The sequence below is a fragment of the Poromitra crassiceps genome, assembly GCF_964638095.1.
Source record: "Poromitra crassiceps genome assembly, chromosome: 3".
NCBI lineage: Eukaryota > Metazoa > Chordata > Actinopteri > Beryciformes > Melamphaidae > Poromitra > Poromitra crassiceps.
The window spans coordinates 11,367,361-11,390,577 of record NC_139625.1 but is presented as its reverse complement, the minus strand read 5'-3'; the positions used below and the strand labels follow the sequence as shown (position 1 = coordinate 11,390,577).

Genomic DNA, 23,217 nt, shown 5'->3' with positions numbered 1-23,217 from the left:
ACCTTCGGTCTCTGCTCGGCCACCTGAATTTTGCCATGCACATTATTCCCCAAGGGAGGTCATTCATTTCCAGGCTGCTCGATTTAGCATCTTCAGTCCCCAGCCTCCTCGACTCAGTTACCCTCAATGAGGGATGCCGATCCGATCTCAAATAAATCGTCTTGTCTGCCGACGACTTAAAACTTTTCACAGATGCAGCCCCATCTGTGGGTTTTGGGGGGGTCTACCAAGGCCACTGGTTCGCTGGCATTTGGCCGCAGCAGTTTGCCGGCTTGGATCAGTCCTCCGCTTTATACGAAATATACCCGATAGTGGCTGCCTGTCACATATGGGGGCGCTTCTGGGCACGTAAAAGGATAGCAGTCAAATGCGATAATGCTGCAGTAGTCGCCATCATCAATAAAGGACGATCATCTTCCCCGGCCATTATGCCTTTCGTCAGGCGCCTAACCTGGCTTTCCGTCACCCATAATTTTATCATGGTCGCCAGGCACATCCCCGGGCATATTAACATAATCGCTGATCACCTCTCCCGTTTCAATTTCCAGGCGTTGCGCAGACTCTACCCCGAAGCGGACTCGACTCCGACGCCTCACCCCTACTTTTCTGCCCTCACGCTCTCATAGAGCGCAATCCCCATCTCACCCATTTACTCCACTCGGCCCAGTCCTATATTAGGCAAGGATTGGCCAGTTCCACTATCAAAGCTTACGACGCGGCTTGACGAATGTTTGCCATGTTCTGCCTCTCCGTCAACCAGCCCGTTCACCCCGTTCTAATTCCCACAGTATGTGCCTTCATTACTTTCTGCGTAGATGTCCGCCTCCTCCGCCCTCCTTACATTCGCAGCCTAGTGGCAGGCATCCAATTTTACACCAGGTGCCTCAACCCGGCTTCTCCCAGTCTATTTACAAATCCAGTTGTTAAACTACTATTAAAAGGCATTTCAAAAGCTTTTCCGTCTGCCCTCGACTCCCGGCGTCCCATTACTCTCCCCATATTACGGCACTTGCTAACCAGCCTCAGACAAGGCATTCACTCCACCTTTTTAGACATCCTCTTAGAGTGCGTATTTTCCCTGGCCTTTTATGGGTTCCTCAGAATCAGCGAGTTTACATCCCCCGCCACGTTCAACCCCTCACGTGACATAACTCTCTCCAATTTAAAATTCCACCCCGACCACTATAGCATCTCCCTGAAACATACCAAAGTAGGTGGAGCCTGCTCTATAATCATTGCTCGCATCCAATCTCCCTTCTGCCCCTTCTCGGCCATGATTCAATACATTAGAATCAGGCCCCCAACTAGTCCCTTGGCCCCCCTTTTCCTCATCTCTCCCCATCATCACATGACGAGATCCTGGTTCATCCATCACTTCAAGACCACACTCCAGAAATGCAACATCCCTGCAGATAACTATTCCAGTCACTCATTCAGGATCGGAGCAGCCATATCAGCAGCCATGCAGGGGGTGTCCTCCGCCTCCCTTCAACAACCGGGGCGCTGGTCCTCATCAGCCTGTGCATCCTACATCCGACCAGAGCAAGACGCCATATTATCAGCCCGACGTCACCTTCTCTATGACGTCACCTTTGCAGGGTGACGTCAGTTGCCCAAATGACATCAGTTATGACATCATAAATGCCCTTCTCCCAAATGACATCAGTTATGACATCATAAATGACATCAGTTATGACATCATAAATGCCCTTCTCCTGGTACTATATAAAGCCCCATCACCACAGCTTAAATCACACTTGTGCAGTCATCACTCACCTCGTGCCAGCATCCCGCAGTCATCCAGCATCTCCAGAGCAAAAGCTTCACCCCACCACCTCCCCAGATCACCACCAATGTCATGACTCCTGTTGGAAACAAATCCCCTTAGGGGGGATTTTCTATCTCATACAGCACTGACGCCCCCCTCTCTCATAGCAAGAGGAGCGTCACATCATGGAGTCATACGCCGGGGGGTCTACCAAGGCCACTGGTTCACTGGCACTTGGCCGCAGCAGTTTGCCGGCTTGGATCAGTCCTCCGCATTATATGAAATGTACCCGATAGTGTCTTGGCCCCCCTTTTCCTCATTTCTCCCCAGCATCACATGACGAGATCCGGGTTCATCCATCACTTCAAGACAACACTCCAGAAATGCAAACATCCCTGCAGAGAACTATTCCAGCCACTCGTTCAGGATCGGGGCAGCCACATCAGCAGCCATGCAGGGGGTATCCTCCGCCTCCCTTCAACAACTGGGTCGCTGGTCCTCATCAGCCTATGCATCCTACATCCAACCAGAGCAAGACGCCATACTATCAGCCCAAAGATCCCTCCTTCCATGACTAAAGAGGAAGCAAGCACTTCGTTGGTGGTGATCAAAACTCTCCCATTTCTCATTAAATGCGCCCATGCCCGGGCTATCCACATCCACTCCCATGCATCCCTGCCATTGCCTAAAAACCCCAGTCAGCCCCTCATCTCCCGGCATGCATAAATCTCCCCCTGTCAGCCCATGACCTGACTAAAGCATACCCCAGGCAAGCTCCATGACCCCCCCGTCCACTCCCATGCATCCCTGCCATTGCCTAAAAACCCCAGTCAGCCCCTCATCTCCCGGCATGCATAAATCTCCCCCCGTCAGCCCATGACCTGACTAAAGCATACCCCAGGCGAGCTCCATGACCCCCCCTGTTTAGGAACTTTCCCAGTTCCTAAAAACTTTAAATTCCTTTGGAGGATTTTCTATCTCATACAGCACTGACGCCCCCCTCTCTCATAGCAAGAGGAGCGTCACATCATGGAGTCATACGCCATACTCAAACTGTCTATTCTGATTCAATAAAGATTGTTAAAATGTCTTACAAGTCTCTCATGATTGAAGTGTAGTCTTAGACTGAATTTCAATCATGGAAGACCAAAAGGCATAGGTAGACACCCCATGCTGTCATACCCCTCAGCCCAAATGACATCACTAAATGACGTCACCATCTCCGACGTCACCTTCTCTATGATGTCACCGCCCAAATGACATCAGTTATGACATCATAAATGACATCAGTTATGACATCATAAATGACATCAGTTATGACATCATAAATGACATCAGTTATGACATCATAAATGCCCTTCTCCTGGTACTATATAAAGCCCCATCACCACAGCTTAAATCACACTTGTGCAGTCATCACTCACCTCGTGCCAGCATCCCGCATTCATCCAGCATCTCCAGAGCAAAAGCTTCACCCCACCACCTCCCCAGATCACCACCAATGTCATGACTCCTGTTGGAAACAAATCCCCTTAGGGGGGATTTTCTATCTCATAAAGCACTGACGCCCCCTGACCTGACGTGTTTTATTTAATTATGATATTGTTGCCCGGGTCCATATGTTGTGTTTTGCTGTGTCTCTCCTCTGTCTCCCCCCACTGCCCCCCCCCCCCCCCCCCCCCCACACACACACTTAAGGCTGGCTCACACTACAGGATTTTCGGGCCGATTTATGCCCGATTCACCCCTCCCGAGAATCGGAGGAGAAATCTGGCCTGGCAGCTTGCCAAGCTTGGTCGGGCCCGACTTTCGGCACCGATTATCTTGTAGTGTGAGCTGTTTGCAGATCCAATCTTAACCCTCCCGATCTGCTCAAAGCCTCATCGGGGCCGTCCCGATCATATCAAACATGTTTGATATTTAGGACTGAAAATCTGCGCGAATACATCATTCTGCTGCTGCGGGAGTCTCCCGTCATTATCGTTAATTGACGCGGCTCATTTGATGCGCTGCACTGCAGGTATCAGATAGGCTACCAAATACCAACAGCACAGAACCATGAGTATTTGGGGGAAAATGTCACTAATTTATATCACAATGAATGACCAATGAATAAAAAGTTGTTATATCGTAGTTTTGAGCCCCTGCCAGTCAGAGGCTGTAATCTCCTACCTGTCTTATCAGGCAGTGTGGGGGAAAAAGGCTTTGCTGCTGCGGGAAGCAATCCAGTCTATCCAAACTTTTGCCGATCTCATGACATGCAGCAGGGGAATATATTTTGGTAGCGCATGTGTTTGTGTTCTCACTTGTACAGACAATAGAGTCGCGTTGTTTACACGCATGCTAACTACCGTGAGATTCATTTGTTTGGCGAGACGGGCATGAAAATGAGGAAACAGAGAGAGAGGTGAGGTGGGGGCGGAGCGCTTTGGTCACTGCTGGAACCCCAAAAACGAAACAGGTTCGGAGTATGGCCGGGCATCAATGTGATTATCCTGCCGATAATCTTAATAATATCCTGTAGTGCGTGGTGCGCCACATTTACATAATCTTGTAGTGTGTGCATGTTTGAGATTCTAGGGAAGATAATCTGGGAAGATTCTCCTGTAGTGCGTGTCACAGCCAGATTTCAAAATCGGCTAGGATAGTCAGAATCCTGTAGTCTGAGCCCAGCTTTAGTGCCACTCTGTAGGCTATTGATGTGCGCTATCTTGCGCTCTCTCTATGTGCTCTCTCTTTACAGCGCGCCCTCTATTTACTTAGAGACCTTGCTACCTGTATGTACACTTTTTTTTACCAAAGACAGTCAGTGCTGACTATAAATATAATTACTTGGGTGATCTCTAGTCTAGGGTAGACCTATTCTTCTAAATATTTCCTTTATATCCCTATAGCCTATATCTTGTTTCTGCATCTATCTGCAGCCTACACTGTCTACTTATTATTGCTTGTATATGATGTTGCTATTTCCGTTGCTTTAATAAGGCCCATCCTATATTGTGATGTCATAGTACTGCCCACCCTACGTCATCCCAACTGACTTGTGCCACGTATGCCTTATACACACAGGTGCGGCGGCCGACGCCCAGCTAATACTGCCTGAGGAAGACCTGCGCGGTTGAAACGCATTGCGTTTTGTTTGCCCGTAGTAGATTGAAGATATATTCTGTTTGTAACTGCTTGTACACAGATATATTACTTCTTATTAAATATTGCCTGAAAACTCCTAGTAGCTCCCCTTTTTTTCGCTTTGTAAATCATAGCAGTAAATCTATGATTTATGGTCTTTTACAAATGTTTTGGAAATAAAGAAATCCTTTACTTTTTCAAATGCGCAGTGTTTTCAGTATGTACAAAATATTATCATCAGAGCCTTTTGACGGGAGGAGTGGAGCTCAGCGACCCGCAGGCAGCCAGCTGCCTTCGTGTTGCCGAGCGGAGAGTGCAGCACGTCGGCCTGGAATCTCCGAAGTGCGACCCCCGACAACCAAGCTCTCGGATGCGCGCGCCATTATCGCTGCTGTAACGATACGATATCCCTGAAATGCGCGTTTTAACAAGCCAGTTACATTTCTTTGCATTCTTAGAGATTATAGTTTTTGTTTTTTGTTCATGTTTCTAACAATTGGCCAAGTTAGTAGTTAGTTTATGGGATAGGAATTCTGCCAGATGACAGGCACTAGGTGCCATTTTCTACTTCATTTGAAAGAGAAAATTATCCAGAAATGAAGATTTGATTGACAGCTGCATGTCGTGATATCATTGGTTGAAATGGGGTAGAAATTTGATACTACTGGGTGACGTCAGCAAACTGTAAATTACTGTTATCAATGAAATCTTGGAAAACGAACTTTTGATGTGAAAAAGTGCGAAAAACTAAAGAAATTAGATTGTTGTGATTTGTTTCGCATACGTTATTAAATAGGTGCACTGCATACCCAGGTATTTGAACTAAAAGAAAATAAGTCATTTTTGGGTTCAGCTCGACTAACCACTAAAACGCCTGAACCTAACCCTTAAGCTTAACCTATCTCAAATATAAACATTTTCTCAATACATTGTGTAAGTTGACCACACTTTGCAATAACAAAAACACAACAACACACAGTTAAGATGTGTTTTGCAGGACAGTATTCATACTTACCGATCACTTTAACGGGATATCTCTTGCTCAGCAGTCTATTGTTGAGCTCCACAGAATACACTCCACCATCAGCTTTAGCCAAATCTTTGATAACCAAACGTCCAGTCGATGTATTCAGGTGTGTGCGGCCTTTAAATTCTGCATAGTAGTCCACAGTCAGACTGATACTCGGGATCCATTCTGCCACCATATTGACCCCGTGTTTCCACAGGATGCTGGTTAGAGGTTTGGTAACAGCAGAAGTGTCTGGCAGCAAGTCAAGTGTTCCTCCCAATTTAAGGTATTTTGTTTCCTGTTGGGCTACAAGAAAAGAACAATTTATCAGTCAAGTACAAAGTGAGTTTACGACACTTTTCAGGCCTTTCAGTTCTCTGTGTGATGGGTGAAACCTGCAGGTTAGGTTGATAAAATTGCATATTTGCATGTTGCATATTGCATATTTTGTAACGTTTATTTAAACAGGAAGTACCATTGAGATCAAACCCCTCTTTTTCAAGGGGGACCTGGCCAAGATCAGCAGCAGCACAGACGAGTGCAAACGGTTTCAGACAGAGTACAATAAAACCAAATATAGGGAATCTTAAAATACTAGGCATTGCGCGCTCGATGCTATCGCCCGTAGCTCACTTGCTCTTATGACATCACTGATGACCACTGCGTGTTGCAGCCTCACCTGCTCTATGACATCGTAATTAAGGCAATCACCTAATTAAATGGAGGGTTTCCATGCTTTTTTCTGAGAGGAGGCCCATGGTCTCAGACTTTGGAATCCTCTGGTCTAGCTAATCTACAGCCCAGCGTTTCCGCTAGCACTCACAGCTGCAGGACACCGTGTCCTTTAAGATTTCAAATAAAGGACAAATGGTATAAATTCAGGACACATTCAATCTGTGTTTATTGAGTTTAAAAACCTACACTGTGCTATGTGGTGTGGCGATGGTCCAGCTGGTCGTCTCGTCCAGGTGGAAAACACTAGCATCCCGATAATTAATAGATCCATGCATCCACGTTAGCAAGCAGGCAGAAAACACTAGCCTCTAGCTACGTTAACAAGCAGGCAGAAAACACTAGCCTCTAGCTATGTTAACAAGCAGGCAGAAAACACTAGCCTCTACCTACGTTAACAAGCAGGTAGAAAACACTAGCCTCTAGCTACGTTAGCAAGCAGGCAGAAAACACTAGCCTCTAGCTACGTTAACAAGCAGGCAGAAAACACTAGCCTCTAGCTACGTTAACAAGCAGGCAGAAAACACTAGCCTCTAGCTACGTTAGCAAGCAGGCAGAAAACACTAGCCTCTAGCTACGTTAACAAGCAGGCAGAAAACACTAGCCTCTAGCTACGTTAGCAAGCAGGCAGAAAACACTAGCCTCTAGCTACGTTAACAAGCAGGCAGAAAACACTAGCCTCTAGCTACGTTAGCAAGCAGGCAGAAAACACTATAGCCTCTAGCTACGTTAACAAGCAGGCAGAAAACACTAGCCTCTAGCTACGTTAGCAAGCAGGCAGAAAACACTATAGCCTCTAGCTACGTTAACAAGCAGGCAGAAAACACTAGCCTCTAGCTCCGTTAGCAAGCAGGCAGAAAACACTAGCCTCTAGCTACGTTAACAAGCAGGCATAAAACACTAGCATCTAGCTACGTTAACAAGCAGACAGAAAACACTAGCCTCTAGCTATGTTAACAAGCAGGCAGAAAACACTAGCATCTAGCTACGTTAACAAGCAGGCAGAAAACACTAGCCTCTAGCTACATTAACAAGCAGGCAGAAAACACTAGCATCTAGCTACGTTAACAAGCAGGCAGAAAACACTAGCCTCTAGCTACGTTAACAAGCAGGCAGAAAACACTAGCATCTAGCTACGTTAACAAGCAGGCAGAAAACACTAGCCTCTAGCTACGTTAACAAGCAGGCAGAAAACACTTGCCTCTAGCTACGTTAACAAGCAGGCAGAAAACACTATAGCCTCTAGCTACGTTAACAAGCAGGCGGAAAACACTAGCATCTAGCTACATTAACAAGCAGGCAGAAAACACTAGCCTCTAGCTACATTAACAAACAGGCAGAAAACACTAGCATCTAGCTACGTTAACAAGCAGGCAGAAAACACTAGCCTCTAGCTACATTAACAAGCAGGCAGAAAACACTAGCATCTAGCTACGTTAACAAGCAGGCAGAAAACACTAGCCTCTAGCTACGTTAACAAGCAGGCAGAAAACACTAGCATCTAGCTACGTTAACAAGCAGGCAGAAAACACTAGCCTCTAGCTACGTTAACAAGCAGGCAGAAAACACTATAGCCTCTAGCTACGTTAACAAGCAGGCGGAAAACACTAGCATCTAGCTACGTTAACAAGCAGGCAGAAAACACTAGCCTCCAGCTACGTTAACAAGCAGGCAGAAAACACTAGCCTCTAGCTACGTTAACAAGCAGGCAGAAAACACTAGCCTCTAGCTACGTTAACAAGCAGGCAGAAAACACTAGCATCTAGCTACGTTAACAAGCAGGCAGAAAACACTAGCCTCTAGCTACGTTAACAAGCAGGCAGAAAACACTAGCCTCTAGCTACGTTAACAAGCAGGCAGAAAACACTAGCATCTAGCTACGTTAACAAGCAGGCGGAAAACACTAGCATCTAGCTATGTTAACAAGCAGGCGGAAAATACTAGCCTCTAGCTACGTTAACAAGCAGGCGGAAAACACTAGCCTCTAGCTACGTTAACAAGCAGGCAGAAAACACTAGCATCTAGCTACGTTAACAAGCAGGTGGAAAACACTAGCATCTAGCTACGTTAACAAGCAGGCAGAAAACACTAGCCTCTAGCTACGTTAGCAAGCAGGCAGAAAACACTAGCATCTAGCTACGTTAACAAGCAGGCAGAAAACACTAGCATCTAGCTACGTTAACAAGCAGGCAGAAAACACTATAGCCTCTAGCTACGTTAACAAGCAGGCAGAAAACACTAGCATCTAGCTAGGTTAACAAGCAGGCAGAAAACACTAGCATCTAGCTACGTTAACAAGCAGGCAGAAAACACTAGCCTCTAGCTACGTTAACAAGCAGGCAGAAAACACTAGCCTCTAGCTACGTTAACAAGCAGGCAGAAAACACTAGCATCTAGCTACGTTAACAAGCAGGCGGAAAACACTAGAATCTAGCTACGTTAACAAGCGGGCAGAAAACACTAGCCTCTAGCTACGTTAGCAAGCAGGCAGAAAACACTATAGCCTCTAGCTATGTTAATAAGCAGGCGGAAAACACTAGCATCTAGCTACGTTAACAAGCAGGCATAAAACACTAGCCTCTAGCTACGTTAGCAAGCAGGCAGAAAACACTATAGCCTCTAGCTACGTTAACAAGCAGGCAGAAAACACTAGCCTCTAGCTACGTTAACAAGCAGGCGGAAAACACTAGCATCTAGCTACGTTAACAAGCAGGCAGAAAACACTAGCCTCTAGCTACGTTAACAAGCAGGCAGAAAACACTAGCCTCTAGCTACGTTAACAAGCAGGCAGAAAACACTATAGCCTCTAGCTACGTTAACAAGCAGGCAGAAAACACTAGCATCTAGCTACGTTAACAAGCAGGCAGAAAACACTAGCCTCTAGCTACGTTAGCAAGCAGGCAGAAAACACTATAGCCTCTAGCTACGTTAACAAGCAGGCAGAAAACACTAGCCTCTAGCTACGTTAACAAGCAGGAAAATGATAGGATAGCATGCAAAACTTTAGCCGTAGCAAACACACTTATTACAAATGAGTCAGGCTAATAAGAGTACTAGAAAATAGTAGACTTGGCTTGCTTTGGGTAGCTACCTGTGATGGGGCCAGTTTTGTATATTTTTATCTGTTCAGTTTTACAGAGAACTGCCGTCCGACTGTCCCTGAAGGCCACAGCTGTGGCCTAATCACAGCAAGTACCCTCACCTGTGCAGTCAGCACAGGCAGCACAGGTGAGGGTATATAAGGAGCCACAGTCAATGAGAGAGATTGAAAAAGAGACCAGAGGAGAGCAGAGGAGAGGAGAAAGATGGCTGGCTGACAGGAGTCCAGACGGAGGAGCGGCGGAGATGGGGAGCAGCGTTCAGCCCTGCCTGCGGCTTGGGTGAGATGCAGGTGTGAGCGGCTTGGCCGCTGAGTACCCCTCTCTCCAGGCGTACCTATGGGCGCACCGTGGCGGATTCACGGGGGAGAAGGAGAGAGGGGGAAGGCCCGGAAGCCGCTCCACCTGGAACTGGGAGCCGCAGGCGGGGTGGGGCTCCCCAGTCTCTTACAGATGCCGTTCCTCCTCCAGACGAGAGGGACAGGACACAGAGGAGGGAGTACGAGCACGACGAACCCCATGAGAGAACGAGGTGACGAGGACCCGAGACGAGTGTTTGCCAACAGACGAGGAACGAGACGAGCTGTGTGCGCAAACATCTGAGGTCCTGAGATCCGGCGCGGATCCCCCCCCCCCCCCACAGAGTGGATTTTGGTTGATTGCTCAGGCTCTGAACAACCAATTCAAAAAAATTCAACGGATTCCAACTCCTTAGGGGCGTGAGATTTAATATATCTTCATATTCCCCACGGGAAAGCCTTCCTTTAAGGGTGTAGTCACACCTGTAGGTCGTTTGCTTTGTTCTGATTCAGGTACTTAATTGATACAATTGTTGCATTTGTGCCTTGGTTCGTTTGTGTTCACACAGCCACAAATCAAACGGTCCAAATAGTATTGCCAAGCCTCCTGGATTGGCAAGGAGACACTCCGGTAGGCTAATAGCCTCTCGGGATGGAAAAAATAATTCCCAGAGATTTTCCTATATGATTATAAGAATGCGTTTTGTTAGACCTACATTGTACGCTACGTCGGGTGTGCCCCGTGCGAGGAGAGAGAGAGAGAGAGAAAGAGGGATCGAGAGAGAGAGAAAGAGAAAGAGAGAGGGAGAAAGTTATTTATTTATGTATTCATGCTATGTAGCCTATGTATTTATTTAGCCTATTTAGGCTATCGGGAATTTGGAGATAGAAGATCAAAGACCCTCGCAACTTCAATCTGCTATTACTATCATGGAGACTTCAGAGGATTAGTCTACACATAGGCTATATGCACACCTGTCCTGTCAGGAATAAAATATTAATAGATAATTTAATAATAGCCTACGGACATTTCGAGGAAGACATGCAATCAGTCTGATTGTCTGATTAAACCAGACAATCTTATCACAAAGAAGGCTGGCTCTGATTACCACGACTTGTTTTCATTTATTGAATGGAGACCAGAGGTAAGTTGATTGAGTTCAAACTGCTGATGTGATGATCCAAAAATCGCCCAAAGTTTATCCATGCAAGTCACAAGTCGCCAAAACAGGATCTGAATGAAGATGTTAAACGATAAAAATGCTCGTTCTACAGGCCATTACGCACAGCGCAGCTGACTACGGCAGCTGGTTTATCCAAAAATGCGCACTGTTTCCTGCAGTTGTGGCGGATCGAGGTCGGATCACGTTCTCACCACAAATGAACCGCACCAAAGTTTGTTTAAAGCGAACCGAGATCACCCTTTCTTGGCGATCTTGGTCCGCTTGTTTTGTCCCGCATCCGAGTGAGATTGCTGTGTTCACACTCCCCCAAACGAACCGCACCGAGGGAGAAAACGCTCTCTGTTTCGGAACAACTGCTCCAAACGACCTACAGGTAAGGGTGTATTCAGTAGTTGATTTAATCGTAGTAATGTTGTTTAGCACTTCTGTTTTGTTTGTGTCGCATTAAATCAGCTGTACACACAGCACTGCCTAACTTCTATCTGCGTGGACATGTTACTGCAGTGTTTGTATGCTCAAAATGCGTGAAATGCCATGTTATCAATTGTTATTGCTAACAATGGCTAGCCTGGCTAGCGACTGGATCTGACCAATGAACAGTGAACTTCCCAGCTCAAGTTTTCTGCAAATGGAACGCTAACAAAACGGATGTGACGTCATTTAGCCTCCACATCCCAGTTATGTTTGCGATAATAACGGGGCTAATCATACGTATGATCTGAATATACAAGCGTTCTGAAAAGGGCTACTGTAACGTTAGCTATAGATGTAGCTTCCATTACCTCAGCTGACCTCATGCTAGCTTCGACGCGAGACTTCTTCAGAATGAATGCTGGAATGTATGCTCAACCCCATGCCTACCCCTATCCACTTCCTCTGTTGTGTTTTACTGAACAGTAGCCTACGCTTATTTCGAATCGCACATAGGTTACGCAAAAACGCCGCCCTGTGCCCGGCTACGCAGCAGTCAAGCACCGGGATTGGCCAGGAGCAAGTCTTTTGTCTTCTTTTGACAGCTGGAATCTCCCACACCACAAACACTGCACGGCACGCAGCCCAGTGATTTCATGAACCAACTGAATTGCTCTTGACAGCGGACATTGAAATGAATTATTAGTGTATTAACGCTAATGAAAACGTAACACACAAGCTTTTCAAACAAACATTTCCAACACACCACAAACACTGTGCCCAGCCCAGCGATTTTATTAACCAAATTGCTCTTGATAGCGGACATTGAAAATAAATTACTGTAATAACGCCAATAAAACACAAGCTTTTAACACACAATCGATTTTTAAACATTTATTTAAAAACATCATTGTAAAATTCAGAGGGCCCAGTTGCACAAAGCACCTTAGGTTAAGATTTCCCTTAGAGTCAGAGTTAAGGTGTCCATAAAATAGAATCGGCTGCACAAAACACCCTTAAATCTTCTCCATAAGGTTAAACATTTTAAGTTAAACATAAGCACAAGATTTAAGGGTGTTTTGTGCAGCCGATTCTATTTTATGGACACCTTAACTCTAAGGGAACTAAGGGAAATCTTGGTAACACTTCATAATACTGTAACACAAAAAATGGGTAGTTACTGAGGAACGAGTAAGGAACGAACCATTAGTTCATGAATAGTTAATGATTAGTTAATGAGTAGTTGATAGGTAGTTCCTTAATGGTAGTTACTTAAGAACTGACCATTAGTTACCATGTTAACGAACCAGTAAGTAATGATTACTTCCCTAAATTTTTTTTTTTTTTAATATTTCACTAGTTCTTGGCTCAAACACTTAGTAAAAAAAACACTTTTTTTGGTAGGGTTTACATATCGCACTTCCGGTGGGCGTGGCCTAACCAAAGTAGGCTAGAACTGTAGCCACGCCCCCAAGGAGTTCGAATGTGAAAAAATAGGCTCCGCCCCCTTTCCCTGGCTTCCGGCGGGGGTGGGTGGAGCCAAAAAAGGTAACTCCGCCCCTGAATGTCGTAGAGCCTCGGGGGCGTGGTTTTAGTGGGGTACCTCGATCGCCTAAGTGGGGTAGGGTACTTTACTAAAGTGGGAGGAGCTACACTTTTTTAATTTGCATACTTGAATAAATTCGTCTTCACTAGTAAAGTAAGCAGGAAGTAATGGTATATTCCTTAGGAACAACTCAGGAAGATGTACTGCTTCACTTGAGGGGGCACAAACATGGGAACTAATGGTAAAGTAAGCAGGAAGTAATGGTGTATTCCTTAGTAACTACTCAGTAAGATGTACTGCTTCACTTGAGGGGGCACAAACATGGGAACTAATGGTAAAGTAAGCAGGAAGTAATGGTGTATCCCTTAGTAACTACTCAGTAAGATGTACTGCTTCACTTGAGGGGGCACAAACATGGGAACTAATGGTAAAGTAAGCAGGAAGTAATGGTGTATCCCTTAGTAACTACTCAGTAAGATGTACTGCTTCACTTGAGGGGGCACAAACATGGGAACTAATGGTAAAGTAAGCAGGAAGTAATGGTGTATCCCTTAGTAACTACTCAGTAAGATGTACTGCTTCACTTGAGGGGGCACAAACATGGGAACTAATGGTAAAGTAAGCAGGGAGTAATGGTGTATTCCTTAGTAACTACTCAGTAAGATGTACTGCTTCACTTGAGGGGGCACAAACATGGGAACTAATGGTAAAGTAAGCAGGAAGTAATGGTGTATCCCTTAGTAACAACTCAGGAAGATGTACTGCTTTACTTGAGGGGGCACAAACATGTTAAGTAATGGTAAAGTAAGCAGGAAGTAATGGTGTATTCCTTAGTAACTACTCAGTAAGATGTACTGCTTCACTTGAGGGGGCACAAACATGGGAACTAATGGTAAAGTAAGCAGGAAGTAATGATGCACTAACATGGTAAGTAATGGTAAGGTAATCATGAAGTAACGATGAGTACTCATGAACAACTGGTAAGTATTTGGTGGAGTCATGCTCACGAACATGGTAACTAATAGTCAGTTCTTAAGGAACTACCTGTTCATGAACTAGTGAAATATTAAAAAAAAAAATTTTTTAGGGAAGTAATCATTACTTACTGGTTCGTTAACATGGTAACTAATGGTCAGTTCTTTAGTAACTACCATGGGAACTAATGGTCAGTTCTTAAGTAACTACCATTAAGGATCTTTAAGGAACTACCCATTAACTATTAATGAACTAGTGAATGAAAACAAATGAAAAAAAAATTAGGGAAGTAATCATTACTTACTGGTTCGTTAACATGGTAACTAATGGTCCGTTCTTTAGTAACTACCATGGGAACTAATGGTCAGTTCTTAAGTAACTACCATTAAGGATCTTTAAGGAACTACCCATTAACTATTAATGAACTAGTGAATGAAAACATATAAAAAAAAAAAAAATTAGGGAAGTAATCATTACTTACTGGTTCGTTAACATGGTAACTAATGGTCAGTTCTTAAGTAACTACCATTAAGGAACTACCTATCAACTACTCATTAACTAATCATTAACTATTCATGAACTAATGGTTCGTTCCTTACTCGTTCCTCAGTAACTACCCATTTTTTGTGTTACAGTATTATGAAGTGTTACCGAAATCTTAACCTAAGGTGCTTTGTGCAACTGGGCTTCTTTTGGCCTTTAGCCAAAGCTTCAATAACAGAGCTCAGCTGACAGTTTAACCTGCAAATGAAAAATATAAAAAATATAAAATTAAAAATACAATAGGCTACAGCACATGATAGGCCTAGCCCTTTGTTCCAGGCCAGTGAAGTCCCAACAAGGGTGGTCAGAAAGTCAAATAACTGCGGTACATTGTATGCTTTGGTGCGATGTAAGATTTTGTCTTTCACTCATTGCAGCCTCGCTTGGTGTTGTTGCTTCTCACAGGAATGTGTCCCTGTAACGGAGCCCAACATGAGCACAATCAAACCAATCGACATCAAATCCGTGACTTTGCAGCAACACCTCCACATTACACAACGTAACGTTATTGTTATTATAGGCTACGTTAAGCATTAACTTAAAACAGTAGCCTAATGTGAAGGGAAATGGAGTTCGGGTAGCCACGACGCGCAACAAGGACTTGCGCAACAAGGGACTTGCGCGTCGCGGCTAGAGTTCGGGCGTTTCCAGTGTGTTGAACCTACCTGGTATGGAGTCCAACAGCGAGAGCGTCAGGAGGCAGAGAAACACGCGTCTGTCCATCTCCACTGGTTATGAGCCAAACAGCAACAACTGATATGGTTTACCAAACTTTACGTGTCGTTAGTTCAACTTATGTCGGCATGGGTGTGGGCAGTGGGCACATCTGTTTCGTCAGCATCAATAAGACAGCTGTGTGCTGTCAGCGAATATAAGAAGTTCCGGTGAGATTTTTCAAAGTAAAAGAACGATTCTGCACAATTATAGAGCAGAATGAAACATTATTTTCCACATTAAACTAATAAACTAAGCATTTAAATGAAGCTATACAATACAAATGATGTTTCTGTATGACAATAACTGTTTCAATAACATTGAGAACTTTCTTAATGGATAAAAGCTGTTCACTGGAGTGCATAGCCTTTACAAATTGGACAGTGGACACCCCCGTGTCCAAGATGTCGGCACAGACTATATATGCACGCGCTCGGGGAGACCTGACATCCCACTCTGCTAAGGCCAGTAGGAGTAAAAAAAATATGGCGGCCCGTCAAACCCACCCAAACGCCCTATGGTGACATTTCTGGACAGCTACTGGACAGTGGACACCCCCATGTCCAAGATGTCGGCACAAACTATATATGCATGTGTAACGGCGTTGTGTAGGTGGTAGGCTACTTGCAGCAACCCATGTTAAGGGCTTGTCCAGGGGTGGATTCGAACTGCCGACCCTCGGCTTGGGAGTCCAACATGTTAACCGCAACACCAAGAGAGCTAGCTCCCTTGGCGGAGCTGGTTAATATGCCTTTATACCTGGGGAGTGAGTTTAACCAATCCACTCGCTACCACTCGGGACTCACGGGGAATCCGCGCTGATTCAAGTCAGTTACACATGCACTCGGGGAGACCTCCTCTATGACATCCCACTCTCTGCTAAGGCCAGTAGGAATTTAAAAAAAAATGGCGGCCCGTCAAACCCACCCAAACGCTCTATGGTGACATTTCTGGACAGCTACTGGACAGTGGAGGAGGACAATGGAGGATGCGAGGGACCCAGTGGCCATAAGGTTCCACAACATGAGATAAACTGAATGAACATGAACTAGAACTTTACACATTTTTGCACTGCTCTCGCACATGCACCGTGGCACATGGCTATACACTTTACAGGATAAAAGCACACAGGGTCGTATTTATTTGGTTTTCAATTGAATTTTATTGCTCTTATTGGTTTTATTGTTTTATGCTTTTTATCTATATCTTGACTTATGTAGCCTACTTTTAACCTCTGTCCCTGTCGCTGTTTTAGACACCTGAATCTCCCACGGGGATAAATAAAGGTTTCAATCAATCAATCAATGTACAAAATAAACCTTTTTCAATGTCTTTTAAAAACATACATTCTCACCATTTATTTTGAACATCCAATCCGAAAAACTGACCAGGAGGGAAGTCTATGTTGCCCCATATTGGTGAGAGAGAGGATAATTGTCTCTCTAATCCTTTCAACCTTCTTATCCCACCAGACTTTACAAGTTTTTCACAATTGTTAACACACGTTTCTCAAAACAATAACGGCTTCCTCAAAACTGAAAACCTCACACACACAATGCTAAACCTGACACTCCCTTTACAAGATGACTCTTTGCCATCAAATCTCTTAAATCAGGGGTTCCCAACCTTTTTTGTGCCAAGGACCGGTAGATGCAAAAAAAAGTTGCGGACCGGTTGTCAATTTTAATAGGCCTATATATATATATATATTTTTTTTTTTTATAAACATAGGCTATAATATTATAGGCTGTGTGGTAGTTGAAACATAGTTTCAAGTTGAGGTTTATTTATGTTTATAAAAAAATGTTTGTAAAAACAAAAAAAATATTTGACCGGGCTCGCGGCCCGGTACCGGTCCACGGCCCGATGGTTGGGAACCACTGCCTTAAAGGAGAATTTCGTTTTTTTTTAACCTGGATCCATCTCCTGCCATTAATTATGATTTGTCCACTCACCCGGCGTTCCCCGCGGCGTATCTGGGCGTCCTAGCGTTGTTTTGAGATCAATAGTGTCCAAGTCAGTCGTAAAGTGGAGTTGATTTGGGGCCAAGTGTGAGCCTGTATTTCCTGCATCTAAATAGCTATTTTTCTTCCCTTTTTCGCCAAATATCACCATAATCTGATCCGTCAACATCCAGCAGAGTGTTATTTCCCCCCAGGCTGTTTCCTAGAGTCGCACAGGGATCAAATTACCTCAAACGTGATCTCTGTCACCAAGTCTCGTGAAGTCCCGCGATACTTTCCTGCTGGCTGGCCAACTACAGGTACACGCTTTGCGGTGGTGGTTTTAGCGTAACCTATCTGGGGTTTGGCATAACCTTCATTATTTCGAATCCCACATATAGGTTACTTCGTTATAGGAAATAACGAAGGTTATGCCAAACCCCAGATAGGTTACGCTAAAACCACCACCGCAAAGCGTGTACCTGTAGTTGGCCAGCCAGCAGGAAAGTATCGCGGGACTTCACGAGACTTGGTGACAGAGATCACGTTTGAGGTAATTTGATCCCTGTGCGACTCTAGGAAACAGCCTGGGGGGAAATAACACTCTGCTGGATGTTGACGGATCAGATTATGGCGATATTTGGCGAAAAAGGGAAGAAAAATAGCTATTTAGATGCAGGAAATACAGGCTCACACTTGGCCCCAAATCAACTCCACTTTACGACTGACTTGGACACTATTGATCTCAAAACAACGCTAGGACGCCCAGATACGCCGCGGGGATCGCCGGGTGAGTGGACAAATCATAATTAATGGCAGGAGATGGATCCAGGTTAAAAAAAAACGAAATTCTCCTTTAAATGACGTTCCATGATGCCAATGGCAGAGAATGAATTAAGGTCGGACGAGTTTGTAGTGTTCCGATTCATTCTTTCATTCATTCCTCCCATTCAATTTGAATGAGGCCACGAAAATACTGAAAAAGCCTGAAGCGTAAATAAATGATATATATTTGCATGTTTGTTTGTTTTTGTGACCACGTTTTTATTGGTTTTTCTTTTTGTTCGCATATGAAGATACATTACACATCAAATAACACAAAAATGTTGGGGTAGTAAAGCATACATACATCAATATACAACATAGCTGTTTAACATAGTGCAAATACTTCAGAGATGGGGTGATGTGTTGTTTTGCAGGAACTGAGTCTGTAAAATCCAGTTATTAACTTTAAAGGAAAGCTTTCATTGTGATTTTTTTCACATTTCATTGCAATAGCCTGTTTAAAGCCTGTTTATATACGTTTAGGCGACACATTTTTCATCCCAAAATAGGATGATTTCTGAGTGGTTTTATGTCTGCCCTCAGTGCCCTGGTATCTGTCACCCTTTTCACTCTCCATGACTTTGCATCCCTGATACACACACACACTAATCAATGTAGTGGGGCAGCTTAGCTATACATACCACAACAATTGTGCATTTTGTGATAAAAGTATATAATTCAATTGACACCAATCATATCAATATATCATTTATATCAGATTAGTCTACACAACTTTATTGCATAGGCTGCCAGCCTACATTTTTCTCTCTCCAAATTCATGACTCCTCCATATCCCAGTGGTTCTCAAATGGGGGTCCGCGGACCCCCAGGGGTCCGTGAAAAGTTTTCAGGTTCATTTTTTTTTAAATTAAAAAATAAAATGCTACATGTTACTTATTCCTTCTCAAACTACTTCCTACATGGTGCTAGTCTATCAAAATATCGTGGCTGTCATTGATTGTGTTGCATAGTGGTTTTTTGTACTGTTGACAAATTGTGATATTGTAAGTCACTTTGGACAAAACAAAAGCGTCTGCTAAATGACGTAATGTAAATGTAATGTAATAAAAAAAAGATATATATATATTTTTTTGCAAAATCTTCAGAGTTCAACGAAAATAGTTTATGCTTTAAATCTAAAATGGTTCATGGATTACATTCTAATAACAAACCTATCAAATTAAAAGTCAAGCACGTTACCGTGGAAACAATTAAAGGAACACTCCGCCCATTTTCAACCAGCTTTGTATCATTAGAACATCAGTAGTATATCAGAAAACTGTAAACGGTTTTGAAGTCTGTCATTTAATTTGACAGTTATCACTGGTCCACACTAACTCAAATTAATAACTCATTAACTCAAATCAACTCTCAATAACTGTCAAACTATTCATCATTCATCTAGTTTGACAGTTATTGAGAGTTGATTTGAGTTAATGAGTTATTAATTTGAGTTAGTGTGGACCAGTGATGTCACTGGTCCACACTTTAACACTCAATAACTGTCAAATTAAATGACAGACTTCAAAACAGTTTACAGTTTTCTGATATACTACTGATGTTCTAATGATACAAAGCTGGTTGAAAATGGGCGGAGTGTTCCTTTAAGCTTAGATAGAAGCTTGGATATGGCATTATCCAATTGCTTTTGGAATGCCTTTGGCTATACTGTAAGTGTATTATGTGCTTAACTACACTGTAGGAATGTAATGTTAATTGTCGTCTGATTGCACTGTCTATATGTCAATATGTATATGTCTAACGCTGTGTCTCTTGATGCCCAAAAAGAATTTCTCCCAAGGGAGACAATAAAGGCTAATTCAATTCAATTCAATTAACTGCCTTACAGTTATGGCTTACTGCATACAGTTGATACTGTATGCTAATAGATCAAGAGTGATGATACATGCTTTGATTTCCATATATAGTGTTCTAAGCAGACCGGATGGCATGCAGCAGATGGTAAAACACTCATTACAACCGTAATAGACTTGAGACTTGACTTGGACTTGCAAAAATGACTTGTGAGCATCTCTGGGTGACACAAACATAAGATGCGAAGCTCACATCCATTTCTGTACATCACCTAAATTACACACAAGTCAAAGAGAAACAAAACATAAGCACATTAATGTGCTGCTGTACCCCAACCTAACAACCAAGTAGTTTTTTCTTTTATTTGCAATGAACTATCAGGAAAGTAATGACCCTCCTATAAACCTAAATCATATCTTGACCCTTTTCTTTTTAAACCTCCCCGCTCCCACCCTCCCAGTAGCCTGAGTTTTTAGTTCTGATAAATCCAAAAAGATTTAATTAAACCTTATATAGTAAACAATATCTCTTACGTTTGGATCGCTCTTTTTTGGTTTGTTTTTGGTTTGACCTTTCCTTCCTCTCTTTTTTCTTTCTTTTTCTTTTCATTTTTTTTATTTTTATAATATATATATAAATCTTTACCCTCCTTCCATTTTATGGAAAGGTACAAAAAGTAAACTAAAGTTGTAAATGACAAGTAAAATAAATTGTAGGCAATACACATTCACCTAGTAACATATGCAACAATGTGGCTATAATTGAGTTTACTCTCTCCAATATCGTACATTTAAATCTTGCGGGTGTTTCCATCTCATTGCTACTATTTTTTTAGCTGCTGTTACTGCACACGACATTGTCTTTTTCTCATGACATGATAAAGTAAGAGAGGAATCATTATTCAAAATGAAAATATTTGCAAGACATTCATTATAGCTGATATTGCTCTAGCCACTTGGGTCCAGAACATATGGACGCCTGGGCATTTCCATAACGTGTACATACAGTATGTTCCGATTTAATTTTGTGAACAAAATAAACAAGGGGCTTGGAGTCAGTTTGAGTTACCACCGTTTCCTTCGAGTTAAATAAAACCTGTGGATAAACTTATAATTCAGCAACTGATCGTGATAATTACTTGATGTGAAAGGAATGTTACTCCAAAGTCTCCTCCAATCTATGTTCTGTTCCTAGTTTTTGAGGTCTATGTTCCACACAGTAACAATACCTAATGAAACACTAGATTTTTGTTGGATTTTCCCTATACAAATTTGAAACAAAGCCCCTGTGAAGTTTAAAGGTTGTTACAATTTCTACAAGTGGGTGGTTGACTCCATGGAACCCCATAATGTTCGCATAGCGGTGCGTAACTGTAAATAAAAAAAGAAGGATCCTGGTAAATCAAATATGATAATAATAATATAATAAATAATAATATTTCAAGTCTTGGAATGACCTTAGACCGTCATCATTGGAAATATCTGAGATAGTATAAATACCGCAGTTTTGCCACTTTGGAAATCGTAAATGAATATATCGTGAACATCGTGAGTATAAATTGTCACGCATTGTTTCTAAGCCGCCGGCATGAGACTCTGTCCTGTCCGTGTTATTCCTTGTTGTCTAATGCTTCTGGTACATTATTTTCAGCCTAAACTTTGCCCGTTTGACCAAACTCCCCCCCTCTCTCTCTCTCTCTAACTTAAAAAAGAAAACGTAACCCTTTCCTCCCTCTCCCCATGGCAAACAGCTATAGGCTACTAACTCTCTCTCTGTTAGTATTAGTATTTAGCCTATCCATCTATCTATCTATCACAGGGCTTAAAATTTGGCGCGGGATTGCAGGAATCCCGCACATTTGACAGAATTCCCGCATATTTTCAATTTATAAAGGGGGAGTAATCCCGCATGGTTAGCGCATACCGATCTATGCAAGCGAAACGGCTGTCTGTCTGACCCACTGAGCACTACTGAGCACAGACTGTAGAAAGAGATGCAGGATAGCCAAGCGAATGTGATTGTTTGACACTAGGCCAATCAGAGGCAGAGAGGGGCGGGTCATGGCTTCGCCTAGACTTCGCCGTCATGGGGAAAAAAAGAAAAAAATATCGCGTCCCTCAGTCTTCTCTTGAGATCAACGCTCCTCTGCTGATTGACTGTGGGTAGACAGCTGCTTGCAAACATGATAGATCGCTAGCTAGAAAGGAAAACTATAGGGACAAGTTGAAAAACAAGGCACTTCTAGCTGAAATGTCAACACAGAGTAACGTCAGTGTCAGTGATGTTTAGCGTTATGTTATTGACGATGAAGAATCCGATATTGATAATGACGTTCATTATTAATGTTAATCCTCCTGTGATGTCAACGATGTTGTCGCACTCGCACTCAAATGGCGTTTCTCATAAAGCAGCCGTGAAAATCTGGTGGAAGCATTTTCAAGTGAAACAACACACAGATGGTTTATAGAACTCTCCACAATGCAAAACAGGTTTAGTTGCCAGTAATGACAGTAAGAAAGGCAGATGTAGTGAGCAAAGATGGATGATTTAATATTCCATAGATCTAACCTAACCAAATCTAAACTGACATCACTATTGTGAACACAAAACAAAGAACACTTCTGATATAATATGATATTAGTGTTTTAGTGTATCACTCAATACAAAAAATAAAGACTTTCATAGAACCAAAAGCCTATGGCTTAGTCTGCAGAAGAAACACGACAAAAGCCATAGTAATTTAGACTCAGGTGTGCATAAGCTACTTCCTTTTTTAAATACAAAAATGTGAAACTATAGTATTATCGCTTATTGGAGAAGCAGGTATTTGTTGTTATAGTATCGCCTGAAAAAATCCCCCCTGAAGTCTATAAATCCCCCCCCCATCTGAAGAACATAAGGGGGGGGGGGGGGGGGGGGGGCATCTATTTGTATCTATAAAAGGGGCAATGTGGGCAATGTTTGTTTGTTCTCTGTTCCAAGTTTTTGTCCTACTGATGTCATCAGTGATGTCATAAATTACTGATGTCATCAGTGATGTCACTTGAGCAATTGGGATGTCATCAGTGATGCGAAGTTGTCTCTGTTTCTGTTTGTACGTTCAGATATTTTATTTATTTTAACATTTCTTGATGCTTTCAGCCGTATCGGAGCCGTGTTATGTTACTGCTGCGCTGATGAAAACATTTCCTGATGCTGCTGCTTCATATTAACTCATTCCTCGTCA

The 23,217-nt window shown here is 43.1% G+C and overlaps 1 protein-coding gene and 1 long non-coding RNA gene across 2 annotated transcripts in view; both read right to left on the bottom strand.

Moving 5' to 3' along the window:
- LOC310774190 (uncharacterized protein) overlaps positions 1–15,513 on the bottom strand; it is a gene marked incomplete at its 3' end in the record, with an annotated part of 36,643 nt that extends 21,130 nt beyond the window's left edge. The window contains exons 1-2 of the mRNA XM_083634260.1: positions 15,360–15,513; positions 5,913–6,212 (exon numbers count right to left, since the gene is read on the bottom strand). Of these exons, the coding sequence (XP_083490386.1) occupies positions 5,913–6,212; positions 15,360–15,417 (358 nt within the window). The 5' untranslated portion in view covers positions 15,418–15,513. The remainder of the gene's footprint in view (positions 1–5,912; positions 6,213–15,359) is intronic.
- The window catches only part of LOC310774127, a 47,982-nt gene extending 26,193 nt beyond the window's left edge, over positions 1–21,789 (bottom strand). Inside the window, exon 1 of the long non-coding RNA XR_014552581.1 lies at positions 21,753–21,789. This is a non-coding gene — a long non-coding RNA (uncharacterized lncRNA). The remainder of the gene's footprint in view (positions 1–21,752) is intronic.
- Between the last annotated feature and the right edge of the window lie 1,428 nt (positions 21,790–23,217).